Raw genomic sequence first — 13377 nt, 5'->3', positions numbered from 1 at the left:
AACGCAAACATGCGGTCAAGTTATTAAAGGCTTGTACGTGATTTGATATTGTGAACGATTTTCCGGCAAACACAATCAAACAGTCTTTTGTGAAAGAAAGTAACTGGAAATCAAACTACGTTGAAACTGACATCCCACACGCAGAGTGTAGACTGCTTTTTCCCCGACACCGTCAGCGGTGACCACACAGGTGTACTGTGTGCCGTTGTCTGCACGCTGGACATTGCGCAGTCTCAGGTCCCTTGGGTTCCCTGTCGGTGAGTCTTGTCCCTGCCATGTCACGGTGCTGGACCCTGACACGTTGTATGAGCGGCAATAGCAAGTGTGGTTCTGGTTTTCCATCAGATAGCGCGGACAGACTATGTGAACTCTACCTGTGATTCGTCATACAAAAGATTGATGTAAGTTCCTTGTCTGAATGCACTGGATATCTTTTCTTCAAAACAGTATGCCAATGGCTTCATATTCATAGACATACACAGACCCACGCACAAACAGACAGACATACAGACAAACAGACAGACAGACATATAAACAGACAGTCAGACACACTGACCGACACACACACACCCAAACCCACACACTCACACACTAACACACACTAACACACACACACACACGCGCGCGCGCGAACGCACGTACGCACACACGTACGCACGCGCGCACGTTCGCACGCACAACACACACACACACACACACACACTAGCACACACACACACGCTAACACACACACACACACACGCGCGCACGCAAACGCACGTACGCGAATAAGTACGTACGCACGTTCGCACACACACACACACACACACACACACACACACACACACACACACACACACACACACACACACACACACACAGAGACACACACACACACACACACACACCTACACACACACACACACACCTACACACACAATATACACATAAGATACACGTACGCACGCAGGCAAGGCTCACGCGCGCACACATACGAGGGGTGTAGTAACAGTCCTCAGACTCAAGCTCCCGGCAATTCCTTATATTTACAATGACGTATGCATACTGCAATGTTTCATCGGCAATGACACAATGTCATGTACCTCCAAGTTTCCACTGCAACGAAAACAGCTCCTGAAGGACACTACACGTCACAGTTTACTTGCTTGTAATGGAGCTAAAGAAAAAGAAGTTTCGAACCATGATGTTTACAAATCTCATGAAGGCTTCTTATGTTTGTCACACAATATTGTTTTGGGAAGAACGCTCCTTCCAAAACGACTACTTACAACTTGTACAATGAACTACATTTTGGTAGACAGATCTTCAAAATGACACTCGCCAAGATCGACAGTTGAATGCTGTTACTGCAACACATGTTGGTGCCGTTGATAATTTGACAAGAAATGATGCACGAATCACACACACGGAGGTAAAGGACGCATGGATAATTAAAACATCACCAATAGATGTAATCTGGCACAAGACATTACGGGTACACAAGCTTTGCAGACAGTAGGTGCCCGTACTCTTTATTGTGTACAAAAGGGGGTACGTTTCGAAATGTACTGTACATACATGTTTTCGTCAGTTGGTTCAAACAATGTAACAATTTAACAAAAAAGGTCGGTACATTATTGTTTATTGTTGGTATTATTTGTGTAGCAACTGGTCCGACTGAATTGATTAGTGTTGCTCTACACATATGCACACATACAGACACACATCACCTCCACCACCATTACAACAGCCATCACAACGACCACCACCGCCACCCCTACAGGTCGAATGATGTATCTATGATATATATTTTCAAAGCGTAAAAGGTTTCTTTAAAAGGGCTTGGACAAAGTGATATGAACTATGTTCTATATATGTGCAGTGTGTGCGTATGTGAAGCCTCGAGTGTTCATAAATTGTGTCTGTCAGTGCGTTCGTTCGTTCGTTCGTACGCGCGTTCGTTCGTGCGTTCGTGTGTTCGTTCGTGCGTCTGTGCGTGCGTGCAACTCTGTACGGACGGTGTTGTCGACACTTTAACACTTGATGGATTCCGTCATCCGTCATGCCGGATGGCATTGTTTGAATCCTTCGCGGAGCTGATCTTGGAATGGTGATGGTTGGATGACAAATATGGATGAAATGTGATCCTATTCTGGCTTTTCCGCAGATCATGTTAAGCGATGCATGAGACTTACTTGCTCTAACACATCTACACGTAAAAACAAATGAAAGGTCTACAGTGGGCTTTTATTGTACGAGTCGGACATAAGGCGGACGCTGTCGGGCATGGTCGCGGTGTGGCAGAAGTATTGACCAATAATATAGCGAATATCAAACTCGGCCGTCCTAGAATGCAGTTGATGTCTATCTGATACAAAAGAGACCAAAACGACACGAAAGATCTACGACTGAGATCTCCCTTTGATATATTTGTAGACCTTTCTGTTTGTCATCAGTTTTATCCCGATTTCAACGCGAGACGTGTCAAGGAGACGACTTGCGAGCAAATTCTGATCAGATGTCGAAGCTTGGGTTGAAGAAGGTTAAAAACAAGTACGACTCGACTGCGTAGATTGTGTTGTCTGCTACGAATAGTACGATTAAAAGGATGATTAAGTTTTATTTGCAAATTACACCGCCCAGAAGGAAAATAGTCTTTATCGGTATTCCAAGCATAGTGAAGCATGCTGTGCAGCTTTCTTGCGAGAGCTGCGAAGGCCGATGACGTAGTTCTCGCGACATTCGAAGCATAACAAAGAGCACGTCTCGCGGATATCTCGCGAGAACTGGTCCGATGCCAAACAGGTCGATTGATGGAGACTATACCGCTTCCCGTGCAACAGATTGGATGGAGCAAGAAACCACCATCGTCAGTGTATCGGTAAAGCACTTTGCCATAACTGTTTTGAATTATAACCTTGATTTTAGTGAATCCAAAAACAAAGAGACTGCCTACGTTCCAAAATTCAGAATAAAAAAATAAGAAAGGTAGGTTGTTGGAACGTTTGTTATTGACAAAACAATACATTTACAGATATTTTGTGTGTAAATATTTGTTTGTCTGTTCACTTAAAATACCGTTGGGTCGAAATATCTGTGAATGTATTGTTTTGTCAATAACAAACGTTCCAACAATCTACCTTTCTTGTTTTTTTGATTCTTGATTTTAGTGGTTAAGTGTGTGTGTGTGTGTGTGTGTGTATGTGTGTGTGTGTGTGTGTGTGTATGTGTGTGTATGTGTGTGTGTGTGTAATAATAATAATAATAATAATAATAATAATAATAATAATAATAATAATAATAATAATAATAATAATAATAATAATAAAGTGTATTTATATTGCGCCTATCCCTAACAAAAAACTAAAATATTTGGCTCTAAGCGCATTACAACATGTGTAGGGACTTGGTACAATCAAGTCTGACAAATACAATAACACAATATACAGTCGGTCTCTTAGGTAAAACTGGGAAAAGCAGCTTCGACATTTGAACACTGCTACTAGAAGATCCTCTAACAATGCATACTGCTTTACAATATGCATTTATGTATTGATATAGTTTAAGAACATCAAGTTAATAGGAATTAGAAAAGGTTCTTATAATAAAACTATCTAGCGAACGACGAAGAAGAAGAAGAATAAAACTATCAATGTCGATGTGTAACAAGTCATTCAACGTAAATGGCCAAAGAACAACAACAAAGCAATGATGATAAAACAGTTATACTCAATGGCTAATAACGAGGCAGAACTAAATAGTATCGACACAAGATTAAAACAAAACATATTCCTGGAGACACATTTATACATGTATCAAATAATCAATATACAAAATACAGCCCTCGCACACTCGCACACACACGCCAAGGCACGTGTAGTCGCACTCATACACCGCGACAGCTATCGCGCGCACGTACAAGGGAAAAACAGACCCGCACACAGAACTTATATTAGATATAAGATAAGTTCTGTGGACCCGCACGCCGATTTCACACACGGAAATAAACAAAGAAACAGGCACATGAAACAGCAACCCGCCCCCAGCCGGCCCACAGCGCGCTACGATGGCAAGTGACCCCTCTCCTCAATGTGGCAGATACTGAACAGGCTAGGGGTTGAAGTATTGCCGGAAGAGGTGTGTTTTTAGAGAGGACTTGAAGGAAAGGAGAGAGGTAGAAAGGCGGACAGACTTGGGCAGAGAGTTCCAAATAGAGGGAGCTGTGTAGATAAAGGCGCGCTTGCCGAAAGCGTTCAGTTTGATGCGTGGGACAACAAGGTGCCCTGCGTCAGCGGATCTGAGGTTGCGTGTGGGGACGTGTGGCTTTAAAGGACCATAACACGCTCATTTTAAGGTCAGATAAAGCAGTTGGGGTTGATTTAATGATATAGGTAAGCATCTACAGATGCAAAAACCGATCAGTAAATCTCAGGTTTTGTGTTGCATCAGTCTAATTTTACACACAATGCATGCTCAAAAAGCGACCAAATTCGTCTGCTACGCGAGACTTCAAATTCCCCGCGGCGGCAAGCCCGCGGCTGTGACGTCACAAGGGGGATCCAGAAGCGAAAGTAGCAACGCTCGGTGTGCGTCTTTGCTGCAGCTGTGGATGCGCGCGTGCTCCCGACATCATGCTGAGAGAGTGTGCTGCTGCCGAATGTTCGGAGTGGCAAAAAAAAGACTCAGGCTTGAGTTTTTATTTGTTTCTATCCGACTGGGTAACAACTACAACGACGACAATAACACTGACAACAACTCGAAAACCAAGAACAACTACAATGTCAACAACAACAGCTTTACACTGATAAACTGTAGGTAGAACACGATTGATTTGACACGTTACAACCTTGATTTCATCTACGACGACGACAACAACAACATCAACTTAAATTCGAGAACATAATTATACGTCTTCAACAACATAGCCAACAACAAATCCGATAGAACTTCAACTACAAACACTGCGGTGATCATGGGCTGCCTAATCTATTTGTTGAGTCTGGCAGACATTTTACTTCCACCCTTGAGAGAGAATATTTTTTCCTTGTACACTTTGTGCCTCAAACCTGACTAAGAAGATACAATTCTACATTAATCCCCGATTATCAACCCAAATAGGTGGGACACTTCCGTCTCAACTCGGACGCCGCTGTAAGAACGATCTCCAGTAACAGACCCTAAGCCCCTAAGCCACTCCCCCAGTCTGTATGTCTACACACTGGCACCAATTAAACCTCCAACTGAGCTGTTAACCCGTGGTTTGTAAAAAATGTAAAAAATATTGTACAAAATACGTCGAACCTAAATCCGCGATTTGTAAAAAAATAAATAAAAAATAAAAAAATATCTCTATTCAGCCTATTGTCCCATCGCTGGTAAATTCAGATGGCTTCCTCCCAGTGGAAAGCTAGCAGCGTCCAAGTTGTGGTATGTGACCAAATTGTGGTATGTGTCAAAGACGTGGTAATATCGTCATGTGTCCAAGTTTTGGTATGTGTCCAAGTTGTGGAATGTGATGGGACAATAAAGAAATGGAGAAAAAAAATCTAATAGATTCACTGACTTTCGGGTATAGCGCGACTCTGTTGTTTCTAGCTTTTCACTCGAAGGAAGCGACCCAAATTTCCCAGCGATGGAACAATAAAGAAAAGGAAGAAAAATCCCATAGATCTCCCCTGACTTTGGGGTATCGCGACTCTGTTGCTGCTAGCTTTCCACTGGGAGGAAGTGATCCGAATTTCCCAGCGACGGGACAATCTAGTAATGATATGGAGAAAGAAAACAAAATCAACGGAGTCGCGCTACCCCAAAAGTCAAGGGATTTTGTTTTTGTGCCTTGACTTTTGGGATGACAAGAAGATATCGGGAACATTAACGTGATTTGTAAAAAAAATGATTACAAATCACGGGGCGCGCAGACCCTTGATTTTAACTCCCAGGCTCAAAACTGTAAGGTTCAGCAGCTAAAGTTGCTTCTATGAATACGGCTTCTGACGTCATCAAAAATTTTACCCAGAATTCACCACTTCCGTATTCTCGCGGACGTTCGAGATACAATGGCCGCCAGATCAGAACGCGAAAACGCTTCGCTTCAGCCACGAAATTCGTCGGATTATGGCCTAAACGATTTCGAAAGAAACTAAACCCTGTGAGGGAAGGTGAGAAAACGGCATGCATATGTCTGGTTAACATAAGTCACACCAAAACGCAAATAAACGCGTTTTTGACACCAAAAATAGCCTGTTGGGGTCCTTTAAGAGCGAAGACAGGTAAGAAGGGGCAGAGTCTTGAAGGCTACGGTAACACAGGGTAGCTATTTTATATGTTATGCGTGCTTTAATTGGTAGCCAGTGAAGGGTCATGAGGAGAGGGGTGATCGACATGGTCGCGCTTGCGCTTGCGCAGCACAAGACGTGCTGCATTGTTCATGATGCGTGTGTGTGTGTGTGTGTGTGTGTATGTGTGTGTGTGTGTGTGTGTGTGTGTGTGTGTGTGTGTGTGTGTGTGTGTGTGTGTGTGTGTGTGTGTGTGTGTGTGTGTGTGTGTGTGAAAAGAAAATCAAAGTCTGTGAAGCTCGGTGGTTATAGTTTGTCAATGTTTGTCAGTGTTGGGTCAAAACATCTGTTTTTATCTGACTGCAGTCAGATGTTGCGTGGGTCTGCATGTAGCGAATACTCAGTCTAGTCGTTCATCCAACTGAAACAACTCAACAGCCATGATTCAGCTGGGAGTCTATTCCAGATCGAACTGGTTTCCATCTAAGAGACATCACTCACAGCAAGCCTTTCACAAATTGTGTTATTTCACATGATTATACTGACAGTTATTCACTCGTATCTTTTCTCACGCGTAGAAAGCTATCTCCAATGATCAGTTTATTGTAGCTTAACCTTCACCGTTCTTCCTGGGTCGTGGGCTACCCAGAGCCTCAAAAAAGTGTCTCTATTTCTGAAAATATTGGGAGGTTTTGATTTAAACTTCATGTAATCCTCAAACACTTTATATTAGGACCCTCCGATCGACCACTTTCTAAAGGATAATTTGTGTAAACAAAGAAATGAATAATAACATAATTTGAACTGGCCAGTCCGGATGATGTGGGTTGTGGGCGACCCATATGGAATTAAAGAAGAAGTGTACGATGTGTGTTCCTACTTGGTCGTGTACGACTCATACTCCGCAATGAGGCAGTAAATATGGTGTTTTTGCCCGTATTCGAATGGCGTGGGTCGTGTACGACTCATACTTTTTACGTTGATTCTTTCTTTTAAAGTATGGGTCGTACACGACCCACATGATCCGGACTGTGTAGTCCAGTGCGTGAACCGATGAAGGTTAACACACCTACATTCACAGGGTCAACTAAAAAGTGCTTGTGGTCACAGCTTATGGTCATAGCTTGTGGTCATAGCTCTTGCATGCACCAGGCCATATAGTTTCTGCATTCAAGGCATACATCACCCCGTATATTCAAGGCTGCACCGAGCGTGCGCCGCCGTAACGTCACGCGATGGTTGGCTTGGGTGTGTGGATGCTGTATCGTTTCCAACGCGCGGAGACAATTTTATTCCGAACCAGACGTTGCGGCGATGTGGTATCACACAGTTTTGACTGCTTCATTTCTTTTGAATGTTTGCACAATACAGACCGCTTTGAAAGGTGATATTTCACATATCAACGCAAGACACACCAATGAACATAATAATTTAGCTTGTCAGTCCATGTATCGATAAAGAGGCGTGTAGGATGGGATGAAAGTGAGAAAATATGCTTGAGTGAGGACAGATCTGCACATCGGTTCGTATGTTCGTTTACGTGCATATTTCTCGTTGAAAACCACACATGTACTAGATACAAACCTTACTCATTCCCACAACCATACATTTAAGCTGTACGTGGTGTCAAAAAGACAGAGGATGTTGTCGGCAACGCTTTGTTTACACGTGGCGGCGGCGCGCTCTCGATACAGCCGAATATACGGCGTGTACATGTGCAATAGCTGATCATTCACCAGCCTTTGCATCGTTCACATACTCATTGTATATTTGTTGCTTTTAATTGACTGCCAACACTAGCATGTATACACATGCGCACAATTATACTGTTTTCCCACAGACACTCTTTGTTTTATAATCTTCGGTAGTAATGAAATGTTTTGAACGTATCCTTCTGCCTCGTCTTCTCAACTGCACACAACCTTTCATGGACCCTTTTCAGTTTGCCTACAAGAAAAACAGAGGCACAGATGACGCCACACTCACACTTCTGCAACAAGCATATAGTCACTTAGAAAAACCTGGTTCCTTTGTCCGTATTCTATTTATAGACTTTTCATCTGCTTTCAACACAATACAACCTCACCTGCTTGTTCAAAAACTGCTTTCTTACAACGTCACTCCCAGACTCGTCCTTTGGATCACACAGTTTCTAGTGAACAGAACCCAGTCCGTCCGTTTCCATAGCGCACTTTCATCTATAGTTAGTACTTCTACTGGAGCCCCTCAGGGCACAGTATTGTCTCCAGTTCTGTTCACATTATACACTAACGATTGTCAAGGCACTGTTACGACCCCTCTTGTGAAATATTCTGACGATTCTGCCCTTGAAGACCTGTCTGACTCTGATTCTGTTTATTTTTCTGAAGTTCAAAATTTCAGCTCCTGGTGTAAAGATAACTATTTAGCCCTAAATGTGACAAAAACAAAAGAGCTAGTTATTGACTTTCGCAAAAACCCAGCTACAGTTTCAGATTTGTACATAGATGGTGTGAAAGTTGAGCGAGTGACTGAATACAAATATCTCGGTACAGTCATTGACAACAAACTAAATTTCTTCTCAAACACTAAAGCTATCCACAAGAAGTGTCAGTCAAGAATCTACTGCTTACAAAAGCTCAGAAGTCTGAACATCAACAGCCGCATCCTCCAAACATTCTATACTTCATTCATTGAATCCATTCTCACTTTCTCTTTCATCTGCTGGTATGGAGGTCTGTGTGTGAAGAGTAAGAATGTGCTTGGGCGGGTGGTGAACACATGTGGTAAGATTGTGGGGGTGAGACAGGAAGGACTGACTGTGCTGTATGAACGACGTGTGGTGCGAAAGGCCCGCTGCATCATCCAGGATAGTAGTCATGTGCTCGCTCACCACTTTGAGGTCCTGCCCTCAGGACGTCGCCTCCGCACTCCCAGATTCCGCACGCTCAGAACTAAGAACAGTTTTATTCCAAAGTCAATTGGCTTTTTAAATACCTAAGTTAATTAAAACCAGTATGTGTGCCGGTGAACATATGCACTGATTTATGTGATGAATATTTTTTTATACTCTTTGATGTGCACCCTTATGCTGAGTGTGATAACCCTCGAATGACTAGTCCTGTGATAAATATTGTTCAATAACATATCTAGTCCTGTGATAATAATAGTTTTTAGCGGTAAACTTTTAGCTAAAGCTGACGGCAATTAACCTATTTGGAATCATGTTACTATTCCTGTGTGTGTGCGTGTGTGTGGGCATGTGTGGGTGTGTGTGTGTGTGTGTGTGTGTGTGTGTGTGTGTGTGTGTGTGTGTGTGTGTGTGTGTGTGTGTGTGCATTATAATTGTTGTGTATACTGAGAGCTTGTTCCTGTAAGAGCCTTTGGATTTTTGTAACATTTATGTTTTGTTTTTGGCTTTGTTGTAAAGTGTTTATGATTGTGTTCTATTCCGTCAATGGCGTCATTCTGGTAATGATGTTGTTATTGCTTTTGTAAAGCGCTTTGTGTGTTCGAAAGCGCTATAGAAATCACCATTATTATTATTATTATTATTAAACCATCAGTTTCTGGTCGCAGACACTGTCAGGCTTTTACACACAGTACAAACACCCTTGCGTTTAAACACTCACCGCTTGAGAATATCCTAGTTGCCCTCCGTAAAGAGGGAGCAAATTTAAAAAAAAATTATTTTTGCGTGGTCAGCCGGATTGTCGTTTTGGCGCTTGTCACGTTTCACTATATCACATAAGGTGATTATGAAACGGTTAGTTACTTCTAACTAACTAACCACACCACGATCCACTCTCGCAGTCATACAATTAAATAGAATCAACAAAAGTATAAGTTTCAGACGCCTGTTTATGTAATAACTCGCCACCTCCCTCGAGACTTCACTCAAAATATGTTCTTTTACGTTCAAAACGTAAAATACCAAGTGGTCACTGACAAAATGCCAGTTAGAATATAGAAAATTATAGTAACACGCTGATCCCGTGTAAAGTTAGGAAATATGGCTGATCTGCCTAAAGTGCTGGTTAATGCAGGTGTCACACACCCCACGTTGTCACCACTCGAATATAATCATAAATATAAAAGATGACAACGGTGGTCAACGGGGTGCAAAGACATGGTGCACTTAGCTTTGTTTTGCCACTGGGTGGACGGCCTGTAATTAGTTCATAGTCTCCACAACTGCTCCGTAGAATGTAGTGACGGCAGGCGTTGTTACGAAGCAGGGAAAAGTGGAGACATCAGGCGCCTCACCCAGTCGCTGGTTAGCCGGTTAGCTGGTTATATCAGATGATACCGGTTACAGCGTCTGCAGTTAACAGTGTCCCGCAGATAGGCAGCCAAACAGAAGATAGAAAGGCTGCAACAGAAAGTCTCGGTTAACTAAACATGTCAAGCTACCCAACAACCTCCACCTTTAAACATGTCATCTTTACATATCTCATCGAGCACGTGGGCCTGCACAAACGGACTTTCACAACAACAAATCAGCTATTCCCCTTCCTTCTCTCCATATCTGCAAAAAACATATACAGATTAGTATTTTAGCGTCACAAAGAGCAAATTATGCGCTAACCTGGAAAGAACAACAGAGAGTATTTCATTCCACAAACACAGACTCGTCAACAGCGTTAAATAATGATTTATTACCTCAAAAAGCCTATGAATGTAGCACTCTCATGGAAGCAAAAACCGCTTCCTCCCTGGAATGGCCTCTGTTCGTCAACAGTGACACACCATCCAACCTCTTGCCGAATACTTTATGCGGTGAAGAACCCTCCCCGCACGGCGAAGAGAAATTGACGACTCGTCCTCAGCAAACATGTAACAGCGAAAAGGTGGTATCTCGTTGAAGTTCCAGTAGAGCCCTAACTGTGCTAGCAGAACGGCACGTAGATAAAAATGAAATATCTAGTCGTGATGAAAACCATCATACTCTAAGGACGCAGACACCGACCCTTCTTCTCTTGCCGCTGATTGTCAAGTGTCCAGTTAACATGTCTCAGGCAGACAACCTTGACAAAATCACGTGACTCACCCTGTCACATACCCCAGTTCAGTTATCGACAATTATGCCTCGACAGCAGAAATCACCCCCGTGAAATCCGTGCGACACAATATCCGTGTTTGTTCTGCGCTGTCAGCAAAACTCTGCGGTAGCCCAGACTCACGCACAGGCGCTTTCTATCGCAATTGACCAAGAGAAGGCACCCCACCGAGTAACACTTTCTTGATCCATGTCACCTAATTGTGACAGCGCTGGACCTAACTTTTAAAATCTAAATAATAAATTGACGGCTTAATTGTTAAACAAACATTCTTAAATCATAAAATAATTATTTTTTCATCAAGACAAGATCAGTACAATTCGAAGTTTTGAAAGTTTGAAAAAAAGGAGCCTGGAAGCGTGTCACACAAAACGTGTTTCCTGTAGCAGACGAATGTTCCGCATAGTGCTTGCTTCTTTGAATCCAAACGCTGCCGATAAGTTCGTGTGACTCGCAGCCGTTTATAGCGTTTTAGATTCAGAGGTACACAATAACGTGCTATTGCAGACACAGCGACTCGCACTGAAATCACAAACTGACGACTAAATTGTGAAAAAAAGGAAAGTGAATCACACGGGTTCACGATGGCTCAGGGGTTAGATACACCACGCAAAAATACATTCTTTGAAAATTGCTGGCTCTTTACGGAGCGCACCTAGGATGTTCTCAAGCGGTGAGTGTTTCAATGAAAGGGTGTTTTTACTGTGTGTAAAAGCCTGACAGTGTCTGTGATGGTTTACAGGAAGCTGACTGTGCCTTTAATGACACTCATCATTGCATAATTCAGTTTAATGTTGAAGGGCGTCATTTTACAGAACAATTGTAAGTGGGATTTTCAAGTAAGAAGCATTGTAAAAAAGGTAACTTTATTAATCAACTGTATATCACATTACAAATACAGATTAAATCGCAAAAGCCTGGAGATTATGTATACCTCTTTCGTTTCACCACATTTTGACTATGCAGACATCCTATAAGATAACTGTACTGAATATGTGTCTAATGGACTGGAACAATTACATTTGGAAGCTATTCGGACTATAATTCGTGGTGTTCGTGGTACCAGCTACGAAAATTTGTATAATGAAAGCGGATTTTGTAACCTAAGAGAAAGACAGAGAAGACATACATTGATTTCATATTATAAAATGGTACATGGCAACTGCCCTCATTATTTACTGCATTTGTTGCCACCTTTAACTTCAGAGGTTAACCCCTATCATAGAAGAAGACCGCTAGAAAGAAGAGTCCCCGCGTGCAGAACGGAATTATATCGTCAATCCTTCATTCCTGCATCTACCACTGGAACAACTTGCCTGACAACATTAAAACAACTAACTCAATTAGCGAATGTAAACATTATTTCGTTTCTCCTGATTATAATGTACCTGCCTATTATTATTGTGGGAAAAGAAAGGATGCTATTCACCACTGCAGAATGCGCCTAAACATGAGTAATTTGAATGCTGACCCATGCAAACGCCACTTACAGAAAAAAACCACAATGCACGTGCGGCTATCTGAACGAAACCGCTGACCATTATCTAATACAGTGCCCTGTAGATGCTCGCCTGTCCACAATACATGTTGTTCGTCCGTCGATTCGACGAGGACCACTCTAGTCGTCCGGGGATTGCTGGGGCTGGCTATTTCTGTGTGTGCGTAGATGGCTGACAAGGCCGATCCTGGCACAGAAGGTTCTGACACAAAAGGAACAAGGGACGAGTGGGACGTCTCCAGGAGGGTTGATGGCACGGGCTTTTCGGGTATTCCACAATACATGCACTACCTGTAAATTACAGACATGTTCATATTTTGTTAAATGGCAACGAAGCCCTTCCTCTTCGCACCAATGAGTTTATTTGTGAAAATGTACACTTTTTTGCGAATCTGATCGCTTTAATTGACTCGCAATACTCATGTACGCATTTCTGGTAACCATTACTTTGTATGATTTCTCCAATGATTTCACTAGCGAACAACTGTTTATCTGCCACTGGATTGCAGTTTACAATTTATAATGTTTATTCTCTTTTGTAAGCGCTTGCTACGTTCATCTCTCTACATGTTTCTGTCGTTCTCTC

General features: G+C 42.5%; 1 protein-coding gene across 1 annotated transcript in view; it reads right to left on the bottom strand.

The window, feature by feature from the left end:
• LOC138972349 (uncharacterized) overlaps positions 1–368 on the bottom strand; it is a 2697-nt gene extending 2329 nt beyond the window's left edge. The window contains exon 1 of the mRNA XM_070345023.1: positions 132–368. Coding sequence (XP_070201124.1) covers positions 132–342 — 211 coding nt within the window. The 5' untranslated portion in view covers positions 343–368. The remainder of the gene's footprint in view (positions 1–131) is intronic.
• Between the last annotated feature and the right edge of the window lie 13009 nt (positions 369–13377).

The sequence above is a fragment of the Littorina saxatilis genome, linkage group LG8 (assembly GCF_037325665.1).
Source record: "Littorina saxatilis isolate snail1 linkage group LG8, US_GU_Lsax_2.0, whole genome shotgun sequence".
NCBI lineage: Eukaryota > Metazoa > Mollusca > Gastropoda > Littorinimorpha > Littorinidae > Littorina > Littorina saxatilis.
The sequence above is the reverse complement of the archived record's forward strand: the minus strand, read 5'-3'. Positions and strand labels throughout refer to the sequence as shown.